Source organism: Peromyscus eremicus, chromosome 3 (genome assembly GCF_949786415.1).
Source record: "Peromyscus eremicus chromosome 3, PerEre_H2_v1, whole genome shotgun sequence".
NCBI lineage: Eukaryota > Metazoa > Chordata > Mammalia > Rodentia > Cricetidae > Peromyscus > Peromyscus eremicus.
In genome coordinates this window covers 81,748,031-81,776,011 of record NC_081418.1, presented here as the reverse complement: position 1 = coordinate 81,776,011, position 27,981 = coordinate 81,748,031, and the positions used below count along the sequence as shown (strand labels likewise).

The window sequence follows — 27,981 nt, the reverse complement described above, 5'->3', positions numbered from 1 at the left end:
AAACAGCCAGCACATGCACTGAGGACAGGTCCAAGTCCCACTGCCTGGATGCCTCCCAAACAGACCAAGCTAATTAACTGTCTCACTTATCCAGAGAATTGTTGAGACCCAGGTTGGAAAAAGCACAGAGACAAATAGCCAAACGAATGGAAACACATGAACTATGAACCAATAGCTGACAAGCCCTCAACTGGATCAGGCTTCTTAGAATATTTTAAGAAGGTCTTTCTACAGGCTGCAGTGTGATCCACATAAACTCGATAAAAGCGGGAAAATGGTGTCCACATCTCAGCTCATTGTGCTTTTGCTCTTCTGGGTTTCAGGTATGACTCTGTACATAGCAAACAGTGAGAATATTATTTTTATACTGAATTTTCTTGCTTCATTTGGAAGCCCAGCCTCACTTGGGATTTGACTTCCTATTTAAAGCAACTGATGTAGTTAAACAACCTTTTATTTTTCTAAGTAGTTTAGACATGACTTTTTTATGTACAGCCATGTTCTACAAATACTTCTTCTGTTGTTCTAGCCTCCAGAGGTGACATTGTCCTGACCCAGTCTTTAGCCACTCTGTCTGTGACTCTAGGAGATAAAGTCATCATCACCTGTAGGGCCAGCCAGGGTATTAGCAGTTACTTACACTGGTATCAGCAAAAAACAAATCAAGCTCCAAGGTATGCTTCCAAGTTCATCTCTGGGATTGCCTCCAGCTTCAGTGGCAGTTCATCAGGGACAGATTTCACTCTCAGCATCAACAGTCTGGAGACTGAAGATGTTGTGAGTTATTGGTGTCAGCGGGGTAACATTTGGCCTCCCACAGTGGTGCAGACCATAGCAAAATCCACCAGGGAAGCAGAAGTGTGAGGCTAGGCTGCTTCAGCTGCTTGGAGTGGTGCCTCCATCTTCTTCAAAGTGTTTCACAGATGCAGCCAGGCTTGAGATTTATGGGGAAATTTGGAATGAAGAAGCCTGGAAGCCTCCCTTGTCTCTGAACTCTTTTCACTCCATTTCAGCTCTAGAATTCATATGCTACAATGGCTGTTTATGTATAATTGGACAATCTTCTAGTGTCTACAACCCAGAGAAAAGCCCAGCTGGATGGACAGATGTAATGGTTAATATCATTCTCTTATAAAATATTGGAAGTATAGATGAGGTATTATCTAAACCTATAGCATAGAGTATAGTCCTGTCACCACAGAGATGATGGTTGAAACTCACTTCTTCAGGTCTCAGGTGCAAATTTCTTCATGCATATATTATAGGAAATGAACAACTATTAAATATAAAGTATTTTCACATTCATGTATACATGTGAGCTGTCCAATCCAACTTGATAAAAACAGCAAAATTCATGATGAGTTGTTACAGTTACTACTTTATGGAAAGGAAAACAAAAGAGTTGGAAATAACCAAATTATGCCTGGCAGCTGAAGATTCCATAGATTACCTGCATTAAGGTTTCAATTATCGTGAATTCAAGTGATTAGCAAATTGAAGTTGCTTTAAAAAAAAAAACTAAACAAAACAAAAAAAAACTGGAATCATGGAGAATACAGTAGCATTTAGATTAACTTTTCCCAACAAAGTATTTAATGGATATTGATGAAATGCTGTATATTTAGCACTTTATTTTTAAATATCTGATCTATCAGTGAAAGATATGTAGGCTCCTGGGCAGAGGTTTGGAAAAGGACAGTTATTGTAGAGGTAATTTTAGGTAAGGATGAAAAGAAGTCTGAGTTATCTCTTTCTGATTCTGCAAATAAAAGGAACATTGTGATGATGAATCTTTATGTCTCAAGTAGGAGGGACTTTATCATCGAGGATTGTGTATAATAAGGTAGGGCTAACCAATAAAAGGATTCTTTTTTAAACACAGAGCTCCAGGAGTCCAGTTGAAGAGAGAGAAGAGGGGTTCTATGAGCAAGGAGCATCAAGTTCATGATGGGGAAACTTACAGAGACAGAAAGATGAAACTAGTGGGAACTAATGAACTGTGGACCAATTGCTGTGGAGCCTCCATGGGAGTAGACTAGGCCCTCTGCATAAGCAAAACAGTTGTGTAGCTTGATCTGCTTGAGAGGGCTCCTTGTAGTAGGATCAGGATCCATCCCTGGTGCATGAGCTGGCTTTCTGGAGCCCATTACCTTTGGTGTGACATCTTGCACAGCCTTGATGCAGGGGGAGGGACTTGGACCTGCCTCAGCTGAATGTAGCAGGCTCTGTTGATTCCCCATGGGAGGCCTTACCTTTTTGGAGAAGGTACTGTAGGTGAGTTGGGGAAGATGAGAGGCAGAGGTGGGGGATAGGAGGAGGTAATAGAGGGGGATTTGTGGTTGCTATGAAAAATGAATAAAAATTTTCTTAATAATAATAAAAATAATTTAAAAATTAAAATTTTAAATTGAATGTGGTGGTGAATGTCTCCAGTCCTAGCACTTGGGATATCAAGGCAGGTGGATTGCTGAGTTCAAGGTCTACATAGCAAGCTTTAAGATAGATAAGGCTTCATAGTGAGATTCTGTACCTAAAACTTAGTAAAAAAAAAAAAAAAAGATTTTCAAAGTAGTTGGTTGGACACATTCATTCACTATGCGAGTTAAAATTCAAGAATAACGTTGTGTGTGTGTGTGTGTGTGTGTGTGAGAGAGAGAGAGAGAGAGAGAGAGAGAGAGAGAGAGAGAGAGAGAGAGAGAAAGAGAGACTGACAGACAGACAGAGACAGAGAGGGAGGGAGAGAGGGATAGAGTTGTGCTATGGGTTGAAAGGTTCCCACAGAAGCCAGAGGACATCAGACACTCTGGCTTTAGAATAAAAGATAACCCTGCCACTGTGGAACCAAACATGGTTCCTCTAGAAGAGCAGGAAATGTAATTAACTCCTTAACCATCTTTCCATCCGTTCTCTTATTTTTTAATAGTTCCAACACTGTTCAAAACAGTAATTCTAGGCATTCTCTTAAATTTGAATTTTTATAACATGAAAACCAATTTATTTCTTGGATAAAATGTCATAAAGTGAACTTTCCTATTACAAAATAGCAGAATAGATCAGGACTATAAAGAAGAAAAGATAAGATCAAACAAGTCTAAAATAATCAGGACAAATAGCAAGTTTTTCATCTCCCTATCTAGTACTTGGGGATCATTATGGTATCATTGGAGATCCAAATGTCTTAACTATTCCTGCCCCATCATCATGACCATCTTTCTCACACATAGCCTGTCTCTTAGGCTGACTACACTCAATCTATTCCAGTTGCATTTTCAGTATCCTGTAGTCTCCATTCCATGTTCATCTTCTCAGTGTCATGTCATGATATCTCAAAGTCTCCTTGCAGAGAACCTAACACTGATACACATTTGTACAGTGGTGTTTAGTTTAGGTTCCCCAAGCAATCCTCCCTAAACAATATAGATTATAGACTATATAGAATATAGACTATATAGATTTTGTGCTTGGGGTCCACAGAAATTCAGTTGGTCTTCCCTCACTACTCTTCTTTTGTTCACTTCCTGCCATCAACTGCATCATGATAGATAAATGGAAATTTCTGCATTGTGTTCAATTAATTACATGATCTAGAGGATGGAAGGAGTGGTCAGTAATCAGTTAACACCCCACGTCTAAACCAACAAACTCTGTTTGACATCCATGGATGTTATTGAAGTCTTAGCAAAGCCTTCATTCTCTATTGTCTTTCTTCCTTTCCCCCAAACCCCACTTCTGTTTGCTTATCACATGTACTACATTCCACCTCTTTGCCTTCTCCTGAATGATGGTGTTAGAATCAAACTGATTTAAAAAAAATGTATGAGAATGAGATAATAAAATCCAATACTTTGTATGCTAATTTAAAAAATAAATTAAAAAAAACATGTGGCCTAGACTGTCTTGATAGTATATGCCTTTAATCCCAGCACTGGGAAATAGAGATAGGCAGATCCTGTTGTGGAATATTTAACTATGTAAGGTCATGTTACTTTTGTTTATGCTGCTTTTGTTAATGATGCAAAGATGTGTTGCATTTGTTTCTGCTGCAGTTGTTTAATTATGTAAAGATGTTGCTATTTCACCTTGCCTGCCTGCCTTCACCTTTCACCTGATTGGTCTAATAGAAAGCTGAATGGTCAATAGCTAGGCAATAAATGGACAGGCAGGACTGGCAGTCAGAGAGAATAAGTAGGAGGAGAAATATAGGCTCAGAAGGGAAGAAGGAGAGGAGAGAGTGAGGGAGAAAAAGAGGGATATACCCATGGCCAGAAGCCAGCCAGCTGCCAGCCAGCTAGATATGGAGACATCAGGAAAGTAAAAAAAAAAAAAAAAATACAGAAAGAAAGAAAGATAAAAAGCCTAGAGGCAAAACGCAGATGAGAAACAGGATAAAATAAGTTATAAGAGCTAGCAAGAAACAAACCTAAGCAAAGGCTGAGCATTTATAACTAATAATAATTCTCTGTGTCGTGATTTGGGAGCTGATTGGTGGCCCAAAAGAAAGTCTGCTACAAGATCCTGTGAGTTTGAGACCAGCCTATTTTATTCTATGGAGTGAGTTCCAGGGCATTTATCTCACATAGTGAAACACTGTTTCACGTAAAAAAGGAAGTTTTCATAGCAATTGATTTGATTGTCCACCGGTACAGACTTTCTATTCCAATGATGGCTAACTTTGAGTAAACTTGGTCATTATCTATATAGAATCTGTCATAGCTAGGGTTTCTATTGCTGCAAAAAAACCTCACCATGAACAAAAAGCAAGTTGGGGAGAAAAGGCTTTATACAGCTTACACTTCCATATTGCTGTTCATTATTGAAGGAGGTCAGGACAGGAACTCAAACGGGGCAGGATCCTGGAGTCAGAAACTGATGCGGAAACCATGGAGGGGTACTGCTTACTGGCTTGCTTTTCCCAGCTTGGTAATTCTGCTTTCTGCTGCCAAAAAGAGAAAGCCTATAAATTTATACACACACACACACACACACACACACACACACACACACACACACACACATAATTAAGAAACTTAAAAGTGCATGAATTAGGGAAGAGGAATTAAGCAAGTCAAATGTAGTTTATATGGAGTATTTTATATACCTAGATGTGTACAAAAATACTTTTCAGAAAGAGCAATAACAAAAAATATCTTTCTTATATATTTTATAGAAAACCCATTAAAATTAATAACTCATTTATTTAACAAAAGAAAATTTATAATCCTGTCTGAAATAGAGATAAAGTATTGACACTGTAAGAAACAATGTTTAATGAAAGTCAGAGTCCATTTGGAAAGTGGTTAATAATGTAAAAGCTTATTTGTATGGTTAATACAAAATAAAACTTCATTTTGGAGATGACAATACCATGGGATGACCACTAAGAATAGCAGCAGTGGGTTCGAACCAGCTGGAGCCTAGAAGACAAAGTATGTGTGCTATAGAGGGTAGAGTTGAAAAGAATTGGAGGAACCAAAAGATGGTGAGTGAATCTCAGATAATTCCCCTTCCCCAATTCAAGCACTTTTAAGTTTCTTAATTATGTGTGTGTATGTGTGTGTAAATTTATAGGCTTTCTCTTTTTGGCAGTTTGATTATGCATATAGTGCATTTTAATCTTTTCCATTTCCATTATCCTCTCATTACCTCCCAACTGTGGAAATGCTTGTCTTTCTCATAAAGTTTACCTCTGTTCAAATGTTGAGATAACAAGTTTTTAATCCTCTGAAAATGAACAGAAAATCAGAAGAAATCATAAACACCAGAGTGGTGTCTATATTCCTACTAACCAGCCACACTCAAAGTCGTAAGTATAGATTGGTTTAGTAGCATTTGCCATACCTTGATGTACAAAGTATGAGCAATGTTACACCCAACACATTATGCACTATGCAGCAGGAGAGAGACAACACTTTTAGGTTCCAAAGATTTTAATAATTCACCATATAAGAGGGTCACTGATAGATCAGGGCTGCGGGAAAAAGACTTAGAGCCTTGTTTCTCCTGACAGCCCCAAGCAAGGGGCTGGAATGAAACACGTTCTGGAAGGATAAGAGGGTTAACATGAGAGGAGACGGGCTGTGGGTGAATAAGATCTGGAGTGCTGAAAGTGTGAGGGAAGCAGGTAAGACCTACTAGTTTTTTTTTCTAAGCTAGTTTTGTGTGTGTGTGTGTGTGTGTGTGTGTGTGTGTGTGTGTGTGTGTGTGTGTGTGGTATAAACACTACTGAGAATAAATCATTATTTAAGGAAATATTTTGTTGTAAACAGAGAACCTGAGAACAGTTTTATCTCAAAGTTTTACATTGTGGTAGTAAAACATCAGTTTGACGTTAGCCTGATCTACAGATCCAGTTTCAGGACAGCCAGGCTCAGGCAGTGAAGGAAATCATGGAAAACAGAAAGCTGAGGAAGATACAGCTGAGTGAGGGAAACACGTTACAGGCACAGTAAATATTAGAACTTGGAAAGTCCAGTCACATGGGGAAAAAAAGAAAGGGGTTATGGAATATTCCTCCATGACTAAGGAAAGCTATAAGGCCAGTCATGATTCAAGGATGTCCCTGAATGAAGGCCTAGAGAGACCATTGCATAAAGCTGTGAAGGTAAAGCCTGTGTGGTGGTTTAAAAGAAAATGGCCCCAAAGGGAGTGGCACTATTAGGAGGTGTGGCCTTGTTGGAGGAAGTGTGTCACTGTGGGGGTGGGCTTTGAGTTCCCTTTTGCTTATGCTTCCCTCAGTGTGACTGTCAGTTGACTTACTGTTGCCTGCAAGACGTAGCACTCCAGCTCCAGCACCATGTCTGCCTGCACACTGCCATGCTCCCCTTCATGATCATAATGGACTGAACTTCTGAAACTATAAGTGAGCCATTCTCAGTGAAACTATTTTCTTTGTAAGAGTTGTCTTGGTCATGATGTCTCTTCAAAGCAATAGTAAACCCTAACAAAGACAGAAGTTGGTACCAGGGACTGGGGTATTGCTATGATAGACCTTACCATATGTTTGTTTGGAGGAATTTGGACTTTGATACTTTGGGTTTGGAAAGCTATGGAATGCTTTAAGCATTGCTACTTTGGGATGTCCTTCTGTGTGCTGTGCATAAGTATTGTTCTGATTGGTTGATAAATAAAGCTGCATTGGCCTATGGCAGGGCAGGATGGAGCAAGGCAGGAAAATCCAAGAGAGTCTCAAATCTTATTAAAAATCCCTGAATTAGTTGACAGATTCAGGAAGTCTCTCTCTCTTGTCCAGATGGGAGCTGTCTTGTCCAAATTGGAAGTCCGGGGCAGGATGGGAGCTCTTCTCTCTCTCTCTCTCTCTCTCTCTCTCTCTCTCTCTCTCTCTCTCTCTCTCTCTCTCTCTCTCTCCCTCTCCGAGTCTGTTGTTTGAAACCTGGGGCCTATGCAGGATCCCTTGGCTCGGGGAAGGCTTTGCCCTGGAGGAGGTGGGAATGGGGGGTGGGCTGGGGGGAAGGTGAGGGGGACGGTAAGGGGGAGAACAAGGGAATCTGTGGCTGATATGTAGAACTGAATTGTATTGCAAAATAAAAAAAAAAATCCCTGAATTGAGCAAGTCTATGGGAAATGATAATAGAAAAAATATATTATTGGCAAAATAACTCCATAAACCAGTAGATTTTTAATCTATATAATCAGCGATCTTGATAGAAATAAAAATTAGCTTTATGCCTTCTGGATTATTTGAGTACCAAGCCATCTGCACAGAAAAGAAAAGAAAAGTTTTTGAAGACTGTCATGTAATCAATGTCATTTCTTCTTTTCTGCTCACTATGTGACTTAATAAAGATTCATAGCTTGTTAAAAATCATCAACTGTCAACTCTCTTGACTACCAGTACTTACAATATTGTATTTCCACATACCGTGTTCTCTATAATATCCTCAGTGCACAACTGTACCATGTGGCATGGAAGTCTTAAGCATTTACATGAAGTTACATGTGCTGATAGAGTAGGAGCCGGAAAATTTCCAGTACTCTGTTTTATGGAGCAAAATGCATCAAGCCCCAACCTCAGATTTCCTGAATATGTCTGAAGAAAGCATTGTGGATTGATATGCTGTGATGAGCACTAAAAACTTGGAGTCACTCCATTAATGACATGGTGGCTCTGAAATCAAGAGCTAGAATTGAAACAGCTAAAGATAATAGATATCCAATTGTCCCCCCACCATCGAACTACTACATCAAGCTTGGGCACATGAAACTAATGATTCTTGAACCCACCATGTTAGTATCCAAAGCTGATGATCAAGTATTTAAAGTGCAAGCTTTAGGAGAGATTATAACATCAAATCATAGCTTGTACACACCCAGTGCTGTTATCCAGATAGCAGTTTTCTGAATTAAAACAGTTTTTCTTAGGATATACTTAGAGGATCTTTTTACTCTAAAAATAACATAGATAGCACAGCTGGGGTTACTCAAATGTAAAAGAGATTGTTCTTAAGCACATTGTGAGAATTTTTGTCCTATCTGTGTTCTTGGGCGTAAGAGGAGGTTAGAGACAGAAGGGTCCTACAGACAGTTTTCCCCATTCCTCTCAAAAATGTTCAAAGCCCAGCAGAACTGAAAACCAAAATATTATCAGGTGCAGAGACTAGGAAGGAGCAGCTGGGGCAGCTCAGCCTTCCTGCCTTGACTCTGGGAGGTTTGTGTTATGACTTTTATCACTGTGAGGGAGAGCCCAGATACTGTTGACAGTAGTAAGTAGCAACATCATCAAGCTGCAGGCTGCTGATGGTGAAAGAGTAATCTGTTCCAGATCCACTGCCACTGAACCTTGATGGGACTCCAGTTTGTAGACTGGATGCCTCATAGATTAGTTGCTTAGGTGCATTCCCTGGTTTCTGTTGGTACCAGACCAACAACCGATTAATGTTCTGATTGGCATGGCAAGTGATGGTTACTCTGTCTCCAGGAGAAACAGATAGAGTCGGTGGAGACTGGGTCATCTGGATGGCACATTTCACCCCTGAAGTTGGAAACATAGAATAAACATACAGTATTAACCATACCATAACCTAATTCCCATAAACAGCCAGGCAGAACTCATAACACTGGTTATGAAGTTTTCCACTTCTGTATTCTTTACCTGAAAACCAGAGCAGCAGCAGCAGCCCAAGGAGCTTAGTAAGGATCCTCATGCCCATGGTTGCTCACTGAGAATAACTTCTACACATGGCATTAACACCCTCTGAATAAGTGCTCAGAGCACTGGGCTGTTCTCTGGACACATGCAAATCAGCAATGGTGTGCAGGGCTCAGGCCAGCTGCAGGCTTGACTGGGCTCATCTTACGGACATCTCATAAGGACTAGAGAGGCTCCTGGTATTCAAGATACACATGAGCAGATTTGCCTTCAGATAACATGTTCCTTTCTGTGGATCAAAGTACATTATCAGTGTAGGATTTTTTAAGTGGTGAGTAGTTTTTATCGCTCTATGTTCTTCATGTCTTTCTGGGATGCATTCCCATTAAGCATGGTGACTTACTTTCTGAAATCATCCCAAACATTTGAAGAAGGCTTATTCATTCATTTTGCTTTTCTTTTTAAAATAGAGAATTATAAAATTTATCATAAAAAATTTGAAGATAAGTAACATCACACAACAAAACTAACTAGAATCAAAGTTTATATAACACAGTGAATACACAGTTAGAATGGAAGTCATGGAGTTTCATGTTAGATTTTATACTTGCAAATGGGTTTTATGCACTTTTCCATCACACACACACACACACACACACACACACACACACACACACACAAATCATGGCAGAATTAGAAAAACAATTAGCTTTCCATTCTTTTTCATGATTTGTGTCCATTTTGCTTATTACAGTTTTGATTATTGATATCACTGATCACAAAAATACAGAAGTGAACATGAATAACACTTAAATTTATTTTTGAGTCATGACTGTAAGGAAGGGGTGGGTCTTTTATCTCCTCATAAGCAATCTTGTGTTCCTCCATTTATCAATGCTCTGCCAAGTTACTTCAATAAAAGCTGTCCACTATCAGGAGTTTTCTCAGTTGCATGAGCTCCCTTCTTGGCTCAGCTTTCATTATACATATTTCATGGTATTCTTTGGATGTCTCCATCTTCCTTTCCTCTCTTCATATAATCCACCATTTTAGAAACTGGAGATACACACTCTAATGCTCATTTTACTCTTAAAAGTTTTCCTTTGTCATGCTGTGCTGCTATGGACTTGGTGATAGGAATTGGCAAGGGTTCTTCACCAGGTACTACTCCTAATTTAGTAAAAAGGAACACCAGGGCACAAGTTCCAGACCACCTAGCAGATAAGCAGTGATAAACTTGAGTGATGCACAGAATCAAGGCACTGTAAATGTTTGGACATAGGGGCTGGGTGGTAGTACTAAGGATAATGGTACTGCAGTCTGTGGAATCCAGGGTACCCACAAGGTATGTTTCTGAGGAGTTAAAACAGCCTGTGATACTGAAAAGAGGAATGTTGCAGAGAAAAGGGGTGGTAGTGACATTTGGCTCTCAGCAATTAGCACATGATAAGATGAGAGAATCTAATAAGACAATGGGTGAGGCCACAAACGGTGGTTGCAAGTGTGACCCTGGAGGAACACAAAACCAGCGTTCTCCAAAGAAGTCAGCCTGAGTGTTATTCAATAGCCAATTTGCAGAAGTTAAGTCTGAAACAAGAGATGGTGTGACATAGAGGTGGGATTAATATCATACAAAAAGATGATATTAAAGATGTAAGAACCTTCAAGGATCTTTGGACCACTTCTTCTACTGTGTCTATACCTAGAGGTTGAGAGAGTGGTATGTGACACTTTGTAATTTGAGTGTGCCTGAAGGGTGGCTGTGATAAATGCTCCAGTAATGCTTACTAATGACTCATGTAAGTTTAGCCTGCAAATAACCCTGAACAAAGGAAAAGTTATTTAAAAATGACGGCTTAGGCTTTACAGTTTATGCCATTCCTTGTAAAGCATGGTACTAATAGCTGCTTTGCACTTCATCTTCACCCTGAGAATATGAAGGAGCTGTACCAAAAGGAATACCCTATGATCTCAGTAATACTAACCTGTGCCAAATGGGAGGAACTGGGAAACTTGGTTGCAGTTTCTCGGATTGTAACAGGAAGCCAAGGAAACACATTAAATGGGAATGATATCACTGCTACTCACAGACAATGGAAAGACCCTGTTTGTCAGCCAGATGGAACAATGTTCTCTTTGCTGCTGTGGTTGGAGATAGGACACTTAGAGACTGGGGGCTTTTACAGAGATGAGCTACTTCTACCCCTTGATCAGCTCTGCTCAGCTCCTGATGATTTGCATGTGCCCAGAGGACAGCCCACTGACCTGAGTACTTTTTAAAGAGCTGGTCAAGCCCTCCAGAAGAGTAAGTCCAAATCACAACACAGCATGGACATGAGGATCCCTGCCCATTTCCTGGGGCTGCTGATGTTCTGGCTTCCAAGTAAGCGGGGGGGTTCTTGGGAAATTTCTCAAAATACTGTGATTAGTGTTGCTTGTCTTTGAAGATAATCCTGTCTTACAAAACATTATTAATTTCATGGGTATTGGCTTTTAATTTTTGAAATTCAGGTGCCAGATGTAACATCCAGGTTACCCAGTCTCCATCCACCCTGTCTGCATCACTGGGAGAAAGAATCACCATTACTTGTAGAGCAAGTCAGGATATTAACAAGAATATGGCTTGGTATCAACAGAAACCAGGGGAAGTTCCTAAGCTCCTGATCTATTATGCATCCACTTTGCAATCAGGAGTTCCCACGAGGTTCAGTGGAAGTGGGTCTGGAACAGATTATTCCTTTACCATCAGCAGCCTGGAGCCTGAAGATGTTGCAACTTATTACTGTCAGCAAGATTATAGCTTGTACCACAGTGATACAAGTCATGACAAAAACCACCTATAGAAGCAGAAGTGAGAGTGTAAACCACCCCAGATATTCTTGTTTGTTCTTTTACCTACTGACAGCATTTTTCAGATGCAACCAGGCTCTGAGGGTCACCTGTAGGCTTTTGTGAATGACAAAGGGAGCCTGTTATGTACCTAACTCTCTACCATATCACCACAATATTAGAGGTTTGACAATGCTTCTCATGAATCCTTAATAACAGAATTTTATGCAGTTGACACATCTAGGTGTGAACTGGGATCCACAAAGAAAAACAGAATCCATGTTAAATATTCAAAGAAGCAATTATTTTATTATGGGAAGGTAGACTATTTGGCTTGGGTGCTCTTGAAGTTACTGAAGTAGATACGAAGTAGTCCTATCAGCTGCTCTCTACAGGACTCTCTACCCAGAATGTATAGGCTGTTGAAAAATGCTGACCTCAGACCTGCTCAGAAATCTAGGTCTGTCATTCGGTGTTGACAACAGTAAACATAATATAGTTGCTATTCCTGAATTTTCAGATTATGACAGACAAGGTTTAGATTCATAATACCTGAATGTCTTTGAAGTATTATCAGTAAGTCTAGGATCATAGTCTAAAAAACAGATAAAAAGTAATGAAGTCATATAGTAAGCATAAAAAGGAAATTTGCATGAAATATTTTGCAATGCTAAATAACAGACTACTTAAAAATTACCAAATACAGGTATAACACTAATTTCCATTAATAGATGAAAGTCTTGTTGCTCAAATTTGCTAAATGGGCACTCATGTGCTTCTGAGGCAGATTGCTTGAAAAGTGAAATAATAGTTTATAATTATAAGTTTATAACAGTTTACATGAACTATTGATGGTCTACAATTTAACAAAACACCTATCTTAGATTTGTATATTTGGTTTTATGGGTTTTATACTTTAATCCAAGTGATTGCTATATTTATCATTTAGGAATTTCTCTTAAAGTTGAGCTATGATATGACCAGAAATGCAGTTCTCACCTGAACAATCCAAAATATTTTTGAAACATTGACACTAAACTATGTGATTTTTCAAAACATAGTCATTTTCATGCTACAGACAATTTATTTACTTCATTGATCCCTCACTAATCTCTCCTAAGGGAGAGAAAGGCTTAAAATGGAGGAGAGAGATGGTTTCTTTTAGAGTTATGTACCAACTGTTTCTACCCTGAAGCTAAGGAATGCAGGACTTTGAAAGGATCCAGAGGTATTTTTGCACTATACAAAATAAAGGTGGATTCATTATTACATTTTCATAAATGTACATTGTGTACTTTGGTCAAAACATAGTATATTGATGTATGAAATTCTCAAAACATAATTTTTAAGTGAGACTAAGAGGTTTTAAAGGCTGTGAGGATTCTTTGTCGACAGTGCTACTCACCAAATTATTCACAATCATCTGTGTCTGTGTCCTTTTCCTGCATAATGACTGAGACAAAGCAGGTCTTCCTGTAAAACTATATAACTATCCTCCTACAGGAAGGAACCCTCTGAGCACACACACTTGCAGTGCATTCTTTCTGAAGTAAAGAGATTTTAATACTATTTTAGGTAAGCAAGACTAGAATTAACTGGAGAAAGGAGAGAGTGGAAAGTGGAAACAGATGAAGTGGCCAAGGAAGAGGGAGAATATAATGTGCATTTAGAATGTTTGACTTTATTGGGTTACTATCTCGGCAGTGTTATCATAGTTTTAGCTCTCATCTGAGGGAGGCTGATTAAACAGTTGCTCCTGGATGCAATCACAAACTTGATGACTAAGAGATTTAATGCAGACATGAAAAAAGTATATGTGAGCACGGAGAACAATAAGATGATGTGGCCACAGAGAAGTGAGAGCTATAGTCTGGAAGATTCAATAATTAATATCTCTTTTAAAACATCACTAGAGCCTCAATATTCACATCCTGAACTTGACTCATTGACCCTGATGCTACAATTCTTTCTTTAGAACTGTGAGATATTACACTCCCTTCATTTAAAGTACAAATGTTGATAATTTGTTACAAGAGTCCCTGGACCAAGTAATACAAATTTGACTCAGATAACAAAATGTGTTAAAGCTTCTCTGACTCATTTAATCTCTTGGTTCAATTCTCCAGTGTTCCATATGAAGAAATCGAAGATGTTTATGATTTGCGAAGAAAGCACATTGATTCCCTTAGTGTATCATGAAGCTCATGATGGCTGTGTAACACATATTGATGACTGTTGTGCCCAGATTTTCTTAACCCTGCTAATTTTCATGAGTCCATTGCATACCCCACTTCATGAGCAATTATTGAATAAGCTGATCACAACCTATGCAGGTATCAGTTACAATCAAGACACAGCATGCATATGAGTCTTTCCATTCACTTACAGAAGTTGCTGATGCTCTGAGTCTAGGTGAGAAATAGTAATTCTGGGGATTTATCCAATTATAATGGTCACTGATGGTTATTTTAGGAAAATCCTCTAATATTATTGTTTATTGTGTGGGTAGTTGTAGAATCAAACAAGTTGGTAGAATGTGCGAATGTGCCTGTAAATCTGATCTCCCAAGATTTAAAGTAGGAGTCTGGCCTTCATTCCCACCTCAGGTTGAAAAACCTGGATCCACTTCACAGCGAGAGAAGGTCAAGTCATTTTAAAAGCCAACAAGTCTTTTCCTCCCCACCAGAAAGCTGGCACCAACATATGTTTTTAGCTGATAGCCTATCAGCTGATAAATTAAGGATTGTGCCACCTCTGCTGTTGTGGTCCCCCTGCATGGGGACTCTTTGATATTTGAACTAATAACTCCTGCCTACCCACAATCTGACCTGTGTATGAAAGTTAGATATGTTTTGCTTGTTCCTATGTCTTCAAGCTGTATGTAAACTAGCCTGTTACCTCAGTAAAAAGCTGCCCTGGATTTAGACTTCCCATGGGTTCTAAGTATGTACTCACAGACATCTGACACTAATCTCTATTCTCCCCTGGGTCCTAAGACTGACAGTGTGCCATGGACTCTTGTGGCTTGGGGAAGGATAACAATTGTGTTTGTACTTATTTTTCCAATCTAAGGACCTAGATGTGACATCTTGATGACTCAGTCTCCATCCTTCCTGTTGGCATTTCTAGGATAGAGTCACCATCACATGCCAGGCAAATCAGGATATTAACAGTTACTTATACTACCAACAGAAGAAATCAGGAAAAGTTCCAAAAAATCACGATCTGTGAGGCATTCCATTTGCCATCTTGGGTTCCCCTCAGGATTCAGTGGCAATAAATCTAGGATGAATTCCACCTTCACCTTCAGAGCCTGTTGTTTGCAGATGTTGTAGGTTATTACTGTCATCAAATGTATGATATCCCTCCCATAGTGATTCATACCATCACATAAACCCCTCTGGCAAGAAGAGTAAGGCCAGGCTGTTCCAGGTTTTTCCTCTGTTGTCTTGACTTGCTGACAACATCTCTTATATGTGGTTATATTTTGAAGATCCCTGGGAAGTTTTAGTAGAAGCGCCCCAGGAGACTAAAACTTACCTAAATGTGCATACCGAAACCTCAACCCACAATGAACATATACAAAAATGCCTCTAATGATTATCAATGAAGAGAAATTATTGCACCTGAAGTATCTGCATGAGCATGAGCTGTGTTATATACAGGAAAACAAAAATCACACACACACTATATGTGTGTGTTTGTGTGTGTGTGTGTGTGTGTGTGTGTGTGTGTGTGTGTGTGTGTGTATAGTCATATAGTAATCATTTCAATACACACAATGGGAGTCTGAGTAATACCTATGAATTTACTAGCAAGCTGTTAGTATTGTGAACATTTCTACTTGAAACATTGGATTTTCTGGTGCTATTCTGAATTCAGAGCTGCCTGCCTTGAAGGTACAGGCCACCTCACCATGCTGTCTTTAGACCTCCTCAGGCAGCCAATCATTGTTCCGGAGTACTGACAATAAAAGCCAATTGTGGTTACTCTCATGGAATTATAAGAATGTTGATTCTTGGGGGCCCATATATATCATGTATATGCAAACTTTGAGGTATCCTCAGCAAGTTTCAAGTCAATAAAAAGTGACACTTCATGGGGTCATAGAGTGGATTGAAAATGAGCAATTTCATTAATTACTCAGGAGTCTTTGGGGAAGTTAATGAATTGATTGATCATAGAAAAATGAGGATATATTGTCTTTCTCTTAAAAGAGGGATATTTTATTGTTATCTGTGTTGTAACAACACATCAATGATTTTATTCAGCATTGAAGTGACAGATACACTGCAACAGACCAGAAGTCTCTTCATGAAATTTCCTCAAGAGATAATTCAGTTTTCATACTTAGGCTTTATTCAATGCACAAATACTTTCTCCATGATGTATCTGATTATAATCATAGTCATGGTAGATCATACATATGCATAAGATAATAAGCAGAAGGTTTTACATAAAGTGTTATTTTAAGGATACTATTAACTGCACAAAGTCAGTTGTAGGCTAAATTGATTGACTACCACTGCTTTATTACATCTCTCTGGGTGGATATGGCCATAACAGAGTCTGCCATGAAGTCATTGGAATGACCCAATTTCTTGGTTGGAGAGTGGTGTACATGTAGATTGATAACATTGCTGTCCCATTTCCAGTTAGCTTTCTTCCTTTCTATGCCTCCTACTTTCAGATAAGGACATAAACACTTAGCTATTACTCCAGGGCCATGCCTGCCTGCTTCTTGCCTGCTTCCCACCATGTTTGTAATGGATCTACCTTCCAGAACAGTAATCCCCCAAGTTAAATGCTTTCTTTTATAAATTGCCTTGGTTGTGGTGTTTTGTCACAGCAATAGAAAAGTAACTAAGACACTTGCCTCCCTAGTAAGAAGAGAAATGAATAAACACTTAATGGAGGAAAGGCACCATTCCTTCTTACATCTGATATGAGAGCTGAGAAGCTATCTGAGGATCCTTTGGTCAGAGAGACTTACTTTCAGTAAAAAAAAAAAAAAAAAAAAAAAAAAAAAAAAAAAAAAAAAAAAAAAAAAAAAAAATGAACTCTACACTCTGAGAATATTCTGGTCCCAGTGTTGGAGCCTGCCAACAGTCAGCTGGGTAGCTGGGTAGAGGTGTGCATATTGTAGAGACAATGAAGAAGAAAAGAGTCGAGAAGTCTGCCAGTCAATGCCAGACAGCTCGGAGTTTATTTAATATCCAACTTATATACAGTTTTGAAGTACAGAGGTAGAATAATGCACAGCACAGGCATTCATCCACTATCTATCTTGCCTTGCGTCAAGGAGCAGGCAGTTTCATTTTCTATCTCGATGTACCTCTGGCTGACATCAGCAGTCTGCATCTAGCTAGATAGTGTGTTCTTTCCTGTGGGCTAATCAGGACGTTCTCACAGCCCTGGAGTAAATAAGCTTGAACTCTACTGACTCAGAATAGACTTCAGATTCAAACTGGGAAACTGAGTCAGTTGTGAGATCCCACATCACAATAACAGTTGTCAAATACTACTGTAAAATACTAGGATTCCTTAGGTTTTTTAAATATTTAAGACTTACTTAATTTTATTTTTTGTGTATACATGTTTTGCCTGTGTGTGTGTGTGTGTGTGTGTGTGTGTGTGTGTGTGTGTGTGTGTGTTTACTTCTCTGTTGTATAAATCTCAGCTGTTACCATAGCTGTAACCCAGGAAGAGATAATATTTCATGTGAGTCAAGAGAACCCCTCCCCTATTTTTAAAGCTAGTGCTTGGGAAGAGGACAGAGATTTAGAACAAAGAAAAGTTTATCTGGTTTCTATGTAAAAAAATCACATTGACCTCTAAATACTGGCAAAGATGAAAAATAATACTCTCAGCCGCTGGAGATACCAGAAGGAGCATTTGGGGCAGCCTAGGCTCTCACTTCTGCTTCCCTGGGTGGTTTAATCTATGACTTGAATCACGGTGGGAGGGCTACTGTAATGCTGCAGAACTAATAAGTTGCAGAATCTTCAGAGTGCAAGCTGCTGGTCTTGAAAGAATACTGTGTACCAGATCTACTGCCACTGAAACTTGATGGGAACACATATACCAAGAATTTTGCATCATAGATCAGGAACTTAGGAGGTTACCCTGGTTTCTGATGATATCATGTTAAATACTTGTAAATGTCCTGACTTGCCCTTTACGTGATGGTGACAATTCCTCCCAGAGATGTAGACAGGGAGGCTGGAGACTGGGTATTCTGGATGTCACATCTGGCATCTAAGATTGGAAATTGAAAAGAAATTCCCACACAATTAATTCTATTAAGTGGATACTAGATGTAAAGCAAAGGATAACCAGATGGCAACCCACAGCTCCAGGGAGACTAGATAGTAAGGAGGACCCTAGGAAAGACACATGGATCGCCCAACGATGGAGAAATGGATGAGATCTATATGAGAAAACTGGAGGTGGGAGGTAATGGAGGGAAAGAGAGGGGGGAATGAGAGCTTAGGGGAGCAGGAGGTTCGAGTTGGATCAGGAACAGAGTGGAGGAATAAGGAAAGAGATACCATGGTAAATGAAGGCACCATAGGAATAGGGAAAAGCAGAGTATTAGGGAGGTTCCCAGGAATCCACATAATGATTTGTGGTGATTGGATGGCTGAATACCCTAACTGTCATCATAGAACCCTCATCCAGTGACTGATGGAAGCAGATGCAGAGATCCATGGGCAGGTCTCAGGTGGAGCTCCAGGAGTCCAATCAACGAGAGGGAGAAAGGAGGGATTCTATGAGCAAGAGAGATTGAGACCATGATTGAAAAAAGTACAGAGACAACTAGCCAAACTAGTGGAAACGCATGAACTATGGACCAATAGCCGAGGAGCCCTCACGGTACTGGATTAGGCCCTCTGGATAAGTGAGACAGTTGTTTAGCTTGAACTGTTTAGGGGACCCCCAGGCAGTGGAATTGGGACCTGTCCCTAGTGCATGAGCTGGCTTTTTGGAACATAGTGCCTATGCTGAGACACTTTGTGCAGCCTTGGTGCAGGGAGGAGGGGCTTGGACCTGCCTCAACAATGTACCAGGCTCTGTTGACTCCCCATGGGAGACCTCACCTTGGAGGAGGTGGCAATGGGGGGTGGGTTGAGGGGGAAGGCTAGGGGGTGAGAGGAGGGAGGACAGGGGAATCTGTGGTTGATATGTAAAATGAATAGAAAATCTCATAATAATAATAATAATAATAATAATAATAATAATAATGAAGAAGAAACTAAAAAAAAAGAAGAGAGCTTTCCTGGCATCCAGGCATCACTAACCACACTCAGATGAATAAATTTTCAATATTGTCTCTGTTACCTGTAAGCCAGAGCAGCAGCAACCCCAGGAACAGAATGGGAGCCCTCATGCCTGTGCTGTGACCTCTCTGAGGCTGACTCCAGCACAGTGTGTGTGACCTGACTATGAAGAAGTCCTCATGGCAGTGGGCTGTGCTCTGGGCAAATGCAAATCAGCATGGCGGGGCATGGCCACAGTTGCCAATCTGCTAACAGGGAGTGGAACTCTCCCAAGGGAGAGAATTTTTTTTACAGTCAACAATGCTGAAAGGAGTTAGAGATCTGAAAAGTCTTTTGACATCTGACATAGAGATACAGAGTTTGGAGTTTGCTCAGCTGGTTTTTGGTCTTGCTTTGGTGCAGTGTTTCTGCACTATGCTCCCTATTCTCCCTTTGGAACAGTAATGCAAATCTTGTGCCACTGTATATTGGAAGTATGTGATCTATCTTTTCAGTTTGAGTTTTTCAAGGGAATACAGTTAAGAAATTGCATGACCACTGCCTGGAAACCTGGGGCCTATGCAGGATCACTTGGCTCGGCCTGGGAGGAGGGGACTTGACCTACCTGGACTGAGTCTACCAGGTTGATCCTATGCAGGATTGCTTGGCTTTGCCCTGGAGGAGGTGGGAATGGGGGGTGGGCTGGGGAAAGGTGAGGGGGGGCGGGAGAGGGGAGAAAAGAGAATCCATGGCTGATATGTAGAACTGAATTGTATTGCAAAATAAAAATTAAAAAAAAGAAGTTGCATGAGTCTGCAAAAGAACTTTGGAATTTTCACTTTTAAACAGAGTTGAGACTGTTAGAGACTACGAGGGCTTCTGAAGTCGGACTGAATGCATTTCTGCATTATGGTATATCTACAAGCCTGTGGGGGCCAGGGAGAGGAATGGGGCAGTTTGAATAGAATTGAACCCCACAGATTCATGTGTTTGAAAGCTTGGCCCATAGGGAGTAGCACTATTAGGATGTGTTGTTGGAGTAGGTGTGGCATTGCTGGAGGAAGGGTGTCACTTGGGACAGGATTTGAAGCCTAGCTGCTCAAACTTGGCCATATTGAAGACCAATCCATGGCTCATGTACCTATGGGGAAAGCTCCACGGAAAAAAGTCAAAATGGTTTTAATGATGGGTCAATAGTATTTTGACCAAAAGGATAAAACAAAACATTTTGTAATATTTTTGAGAACTGTTTTTTTCTTTATGAATTGTGATTGAATTTCATTTACAAGAAATTGTATCACCAACATTTAGCTTTATTTCTTGATGTAGAAGATATTATGTTCATAACATTTATTTATGTACTTTAAAATTTTAAAGTGTATTCATTTTTATTTCATGTGTGAATGTTTCACCTGAATGTATACATATACATGTATAAAACACATGTGCTTTGTGTTGTAGAGGTCTGAGCAGGTTATCAGACCCCCCCTGGGCCATCCATCATAAGGATGCTGAAATTAAACACTGGACCTCTGCAAAAGTAACACATATTCTTAAGCACTGATGCATCTCTCCAGCCTCTGTTCATACAATAAATGACTTTACAATGTTATTTACTACATAACCCCAATAAAGTCATGTAATCAGTTTATCCTCCTTCAAGAACATTTCTGGCTTTTGTAATTATGTCCCATATTTGTTTGTAATAAAATGGTCTTTATGTATAGGCTGTTGTTGGTGCTATGGTTTTTTTTTAAATCACATCCATTTTGGAACATTTCTGAATTCCTTTGTAGAATTTCACCCTCTTTTCAGTTTTGAACAATGAATAACACTTATTTAATAAATTGACCTTGCTTTGTAATTCTTTTTCTCCTCATGATTAAATTCAGCTAAATCAGCATTAGGCCTATATTGTCCATCAAGAACTTCATAATGAAGTAGCATAGAACTGGTAGCTTAATTATCAGACAATAATTTTTTCACTTAGAGAAGAACATAGTTTAGTACCAGGTATCACAGGGTTACTCTCTCCTAATGTCTCTTCTGGGTTGAGAAGACTCTTCCTGTAGCTTCAATGGTCTTTTTTAAGGGTATCTCCAAATATTTACTTTCTCTCATGTTTTTATTATTGCATAAATTAAAAAATAATGTAATATTTTTGTTAATTATTAGAGAATGACATGTAATTTATCTTTATTAAATTTACCTCCATTCTAAGTAATGCATTTCTACTTGAAACATTGGATTCCTTGATGCTATTCTGAACTCAGAGGTCTCTGCCTTGAAGGTACAGGTAGGTCTCTAACCATACTGTCTTTAGACCTCCTCAGGTACCCTAGTGCTGTTCCTGAGTATTTGCAATAAAATGCCAACTGTGATTACTGTCATGAAATTATAAGAATGATGATGCTTGAGAGCATATTTATATAATGCATTGTGAAACCTTTGAGTTATTCTTGCAAGTTTCAGATCAGTAAAAAGAAACTTCATAGGGTAATAGAACAGATTAAAAATAAGCAATTTCATTAACTATTCAGAAGTCTTTTGGGAAGTTAATGAATGGATTGATTATAGAAAAATGAGGATATAATTCCTTTCTCTTAAAAGAGGGATATTTTATTGTGATCTATGGTGTAACGATGTATCAATGATTTTATTCAGAATTAAAGAGAACTCTAGGAAAGGTACACTGCAATAGACCAGAAATCAATAGACAATTCTAGGAGCCTTCTGTTCATCATCCACAAGGAGGAAGTTTTGGTTGCTGAGGGAGCCAATGTGTATGATTTTCTGTTTTGATTGACAAGATATGTTGAATGCACGTGTCCTTTGGCTGTGATGTATCTTATTGCAGTCATATGCATGGTAGAACTTGCATATGCATAAGATAATAAACACAATGACTTCCACAAAGTGTTATTTTAATAACACTCTTTGCTGCACAAAGTCAGTTATAGGCTGAATTGTTTGACTACCCCTACTTAATTATATCCTTCTGGATGGATTTGGCCATGCTAGAGGCTGCTATAGTCTCATTGGTTGTAATGACCAGATTACATAGGTGGTGAATGACATGCATGCAGCTTGATGGTGCTGTTTCTTTCCCAGTGAGCTCTCTTCTTCTCTATGCTTCCTACTTTAAAATAGAGATGTAAGCTCTTAGCTACTGTTCCATCACCATGTCTGTATGCCTGCTGCTGTCTGTCTGCTGCCAATCATGTTGGTCATGGACCAACCTTTCAGAATGGTAAGCCCCCAAATTAAATGCTTTCTTTTACAAATTGCCTTGGTTGTGGTGTTTTGTCACAGCAATAGAAAACTAGCTAAGACACTTGGCTTCCTAGTAAGTAGAGAAATGATTAAACATGTAATTTGTAAAAAGCCTCCTCTCCTCTGTAGCTAAAGTTTTCCTGCCTGGCCCACAGTCAGGACAAATCTCTCTCACCTGCCAGTCCCACAGCCACTTAGACCGGACCAAGTAAACACAGAGACTTATATTGCTTACAAACTGCATGGCCGTGGCAGGCTTCTTGCTAACTGTTTTACAGCTTAAATTTATCCATTTCTATAAATCTATACCTTGCCACATGGCTCGTGGCTTACCGGCATCTTCACATGCTGTTTCTCATCGTGGCGCCTGGCAGTGTCTCTCTGCCTCAGCCTTCCACTTCCCAGCTTTTTCTCCTCCTTGTCCCGCCTATACTCCCTGCCTGGCCACTGGCCAATCAGTGATTTATTTATTGACCAATCAGCAACACACTTGACATACAGACCATCCCACAGCACTCCTCCATGCATATGATATGAGATTAACAAGCTATCTGAGGACCCTATTATCAGGAAGCCTTACTTTCAGTAAATCATGGACTCAAGATGCTGAGAATAATCTGTTCCCAGTATCAGTTTTTCAGAATACTAGTTCCTTGGGATTTTTAAATATTTAAAAATTACTTAATTTATTTTATGTGTATTTTTTGTTTTGCGTGCATATTTATTTGTATACCTTATGAGTACAGTGACCTCAGAACCCAGAAGAAAGGCTCAACTTTTCTGGAAGTGGAACTATGGACAGTTGATAGCAGTCATGTGGGTCCTGGAAAACAAACCTGGTCCTCTGGAAGACAAGCTGATGCTCTTAACCAGCACTCTGACCATGGCAGAGGATGCTATAAAGCCATGGGTTGTAATGACCTTATTGCTTTGTTTGGTGCCTGTACCCACACGATTTCAAAGTTACGATAAGATACTAATTTTTTAATTTTAATTGGATAATAAATTATCTATAACTCCTGCTTGGTATATGTCTGCTTAGGAATATGGGTGTGCCGTGTGTGTGTGTGTGTGTGTGTGTGTGTGTGTGTGTGTGTGTGTGTGTATGTTTTCTCATCTTTGTTGTATAAATCTCAGCTGTTGCCAAACCTGCAACTCATGGAAAGTTAGTATTTCATGTGAGACAAGAGAACCATTCCCATGATTTTAATGCTAGCTTGGGGAAAAAGATTGAGATCTAGTACAGAAAAGTTTATCTGGTCCATGTACAAAAATGTAACATTGACCTTTAAATCTTGACAAATAGAAAAGAGAAACACTCTTAGCAGTTGGAGAAACCAGAAGGAGCATTTATGGTAGCCTAGGCTCTCACTTCTGCTTCCCTGGGTGGTTTTTGTCATGACTTGAATCACTGTGAGAGGGGTACTGTCATGATTTTGACAGTAATAACTTGCCACATCTTCAGGTTGCAGGCTGCTGATCTTAAGAGAAAACTGTGTGCCAGATCTACTGCCACTGAACCTTGATGGGACCCCATCTGTCAAACTTGTTGCACTATGGATCAGGAGCTTAGGAGGATTACCAGGTTTCTGCTGATACCATGCTAACCAACTACTAATGTCCTGACTTGCCTGACATGTGATGGTGACACTTTCTCCCAAAGATGCAGACAGGGAGGCTGGAGACTGGGTCAACTGGATGTCACATCTGGTACCTGACATTGGAAAATCAAAAACAAATTCCCACACAATTAATTCTCTTAAAAGAAGACTTTCCTGGAGTCCATGCAGCACTGACCACAGTCAGCTGAATAAATTTCCAATTCTGTCTTCCTTACCTGTAAGCCAGAGCAGCAGCAACCCCAGGAGCTGAGTGGGGGCCCTCATGTCTGTGCTGGGACCTCTGTGAGGCTGACTCCTGTACAGGGTGTGACCTGACTATGAAGAAGTCCTCAGGGCAGTGGGCTCTGGGCACATGCAAATCATCAATGCCTGGGCACAGCCACAAGACTGGCCAGTTGATTCAATACAGACTTGTGGTCTTCCTGTGTCTCAGATCAGAGAGGCAGTACAGGTTTATTTGTAGGAATGTTCTCTTTTTTGGAAACAAAGAACAGCACCAGTCTATGTATTGTACCTTATTTTAATTTCTGTCATGTTCAATGTAGAATTCCCTTATTACTTTTTCCTCTATGGCAGGGCCTATCAGATATGGTAGAAAGCACACAAATGGATATAGGTCCTTACATAGTAAGTGTAGATGTTATTGAGGTCATGCAGCTTCTTCTCTCTTTTTTTGCTTTTTATTTGTTAGATTGTACTTTGATTAAAGTATTTCTACCAGTTTCTCCCTAAAACCCCTCCCAAATATCCCTCCCCACTCTCCTTCAAATTCCTGGCCTCTTTTTTCCCCCATTTTTATTGCATGAATATTTGTATTTGAAGATACATATATATATATATATATATATATATATATATATATATATTCCTAAACCTAAACTTTTTAGTCTATGTTTATTTCTTTAGAGCTGACCATTTGATATTGGACTATCAGTGTGATCTTCCCTGAATACCTCTACCAAGCTAATCTTTACTTAGTTGTCTGTAGTAGTTTGTACAGAATTGAAGCTTTATGGCCTTTCTCCTGTCCTGTGTCACATGTTTGTTGGTGTCTCGTTACTCAGCTCCCATTTGTTTGGTAATGTTGGTGAATCTTTACAGGTGGAGCTTCTGATGTTACTAGGAGACACAATTTCACAGCAAACTCCCTGATCCTATGGCTCTCACAATCTTTCCACTACCTTTCCCAAAATGTTTCCTGAGCCTTAGTTATGGGAGCATTTTGTACAAGTATCCATTAGGACTGAGCTCCACAACTCACTATGCAGCTTCTTGCTCTTAATGATTCCCAGAAGAGCAATTGTGGTGATTATACTGAGAAATGTGGCTTTTAAGGAAGGACAGAATCTCACATAATGAAACCAGCTTTTCAGGTATACAAACGTATCTTATTCTACTTTTCACAGCTCAGTTACTGCCGGTACCTTCTGGCACAGTCAAAACAGCTCCTGAGGGGGAGTGAGGATTAAGAAAAGACAGAACAAAACAGAGATGTTAAAGAAAAGACAGAGACATAGGATAGCTTTGGAAGGACTGTCAAGGAATACTGCAGTCCTACTCAAAAAAAAAAAAAGAAAGAAAGAAAAGAATAGAATAGAAAAGAAAAAAGAAGATAGAGATAAGAGGTAGATTATTGAATCTACTTTTAAAAAACAATTATTAGTTGTAAATACTTTACATTGGATTGGATTTTTATATATTGTATACAAATTATATATATATATATATTGATTTCTTAGAAAATGCTGTACATATATTTCTAATCTTATTCAGTTTATTGTACCTATACAGTTCATTTAACATGTAATGCAATTTGATAACCCTTGAAAATTATTATTACCAACTATTAGGATATAAGGAAAAGAAAGTTAGTAGTTAGACATTACAATCGAACTTGTAGTCATAATAGGTATGTTTTCAAGGTCAAGCAAAGATACATTTTGGATAGATAGGTCATCTTCAAACCCTTCAGAGATCTACAGAATATGGCATTTAAAATGTTTTAATAACATAGATTTTTTCCTTTTTTATGACTATAAGACATGTCTGCTCCTGGCAGGACCAATCTACTTCAGAAAAGATATGGGCATTGGAGAAAATGCAAATGGAGTTAACTTTCATTGTGGCAAAAGTTAGGCACTAGGCAACAAAGTATCCTTGCATATACTGCTGACAGTATGTTATCCAAAATGGACAAACAGGACACAAAACAAAGGACTACCAATCCTTGCCAAGACAAGTGTGGTTTCAGCTTTGGCAACAGGCATCCTCTGAGGCCAGAACAATATGGCACCATCGCTGAAGTGGTTTTGCAATCTGAAAAAAGTACAGTGCCCCATTCTTTGAAGGCAGTTGGACAGGCAGGACAGATAGCTTCTGGTGTGCAGTGGAACAGTAGCTGAAATAGTTATTCTTGAAGGAGTATCTAAGCTGATGGAGTCTAACCTCTGGTGTGAATACAATGTAAATGAGAAATGGATCTTGGAAGATGTAAAATATTTTTTTTTTCAGAGCTGAGGACCGAACCCAGGGCCTTGCGCTTGCTAGGCAAGCGCTCTACCACTGAGCTAAATCCCCAACCCTTTTTTTTTTTGGAAGATGTAAAATAGTATTATAGGGAGAAATTTCCCCAAATTAATGAGACTGACCCTCGACTCAAAGGGAAATCATAGATAGTGACATAATTAGAGTACATAAAATCAAGATACACTGAATATTTATATAACATCATCAGAGAATAAATAAAATGTTAAAAAGATATCATGCTAGATGCATTGGTAAAGAAGAGTCCATGGCAAGGAGAGGAGCTCACCTTCTGAGCACAGAGGCCTTGATAGAAGGAAGAGGAAAACCAGTAACCAAGCACACAAGGACAAAGGCTTGTGCAGTGGAGAATATGTTTCAAGAGGAAAGGGAGATTTTAAACAGTTCCAGAGGCATGTTTACCCAAAGCCAGCCTGCTAGAGATGAAGAAGCATAGAATGAATTCTCTGAAGCCTTGAGGTGTTATGGAACTAATCATGCTCCAAACTAATAAACCACACAAAACATTACTAAATATCAGAAAATGTGGTATAATACTGACATGCACAAACCAAGGAATCCCTTCAGTTTTGGGCTGTAAAAAAACTTGCAGCTTAAGACAATTTTAGATTCTGAGAGACAAGAACACTAAAGAAACATGCCATTGTAGTGTGTACAACCAGTAATTTTCTTATATTGTGAAGAGTAACAATGGGACCCATGAAATAGCTCAGAGTGTACAGGCATTTGGTGGCAAGCCTGAGAACTTGGTTTCAATTCATGGAACTGACATGGTAAGAGAAAACCAAATTCCCACAAGGTGTCATCTGACTTTCACATGTGTACAATGTCACCTCCTTCTCCCTGAAATAAATACAGACATTTGATTTATAAAAATAAATAAATAAATAAGCAATAAATAAATAAATAAATAAATAAATAAATAAATAAATAAATAAATAAATAAATAAATAAATAAATAAATATTTAAAAAGACACAATGATCTGGCCTCTAGTCACTGCAAAATGATTTTGATGATATTGGAGCCAGTCTTTTTTAGTGATCAGTTCTTTCTTTTCTAGGTGAAACAATTTCACATTGACAGCAATATTTTACTCCAGATGCAGTGAAGAATTAAGAGAGACAATGAGATGGTATGGCTGCTTCTATAAAAATCTGAAAATATTTTTAAATGCCTGGGTGAATTTGAAAAACCGTATCAACATTTGGAGGTATATTGTAGCTGGAAGTTTTCCTGTGTCCCACCTGGTCCTTAGTCGCTCAGACCCAAGTAAAAACGCAGAGGCTTATATTAATTAAAACTGCTTGACCATTAGCTCAGGCTTACTAATGACTAGCTCTTGCACT

The 27,981-nt window shown here is 39.2% G+C and overlaps 4 gene segments (V, D, J or C); 2 read left to right on the top strand and 2 right to left on the bottom strand.

Annotated features, from left to right (window-relative positions):
• The first annotated feature begins 274 nt into the window (after positions 1–274).
• On the top strand, positions 275–864 carry LOC131906352 (Ig kappa chain V-V region L7-like). The segment is given in 2 exon segments: positions 275–323; positions 530–864. Coding segments are annotated over 2 exon segments (384 nt in total).
• Positions 865–8,684: 7,820 nt separating this feature from the next.
• LOC131906351 (immunoglobulin kappa variable 1D-33-like) lies at positions 8,685–9,161 on the bottom strand. The segment is given in 2 exon segments: positions 8,685–8,989; positions 9,110–9,161. Coding segments are annotated over 2 exon segments (357 nt in total).
• A 2,273-nt stretch (positions 9,162–11,434) lies between these two features.
• On the top strand, positions 11,435–11,949 carry LOC131906350 (immunoglobulin kappa variable 1-27-like). The segment is given in 2 exon segments: positions 11,435–11,489; positions 11,618–11,949. Coding segments are annotated over 2 exon segments (387 nt in total).
• A 6,164-nt stretch (positions 11,950–18,113) lies between these two features.
• Positions 18,114–24,376, bottom strand: LOC131906349 (immunoglobulin kappa variable 1-39-like). The segment is given in 3 exon segments: positions 18,114–18,193; positions 23,840–24,181; positions 24,305–24,376. Coding segments are annotated over 3 exon segments (471 nt in total).
• Positions 24,377–27,981: the final 3,605 nt, after the last annotated feature.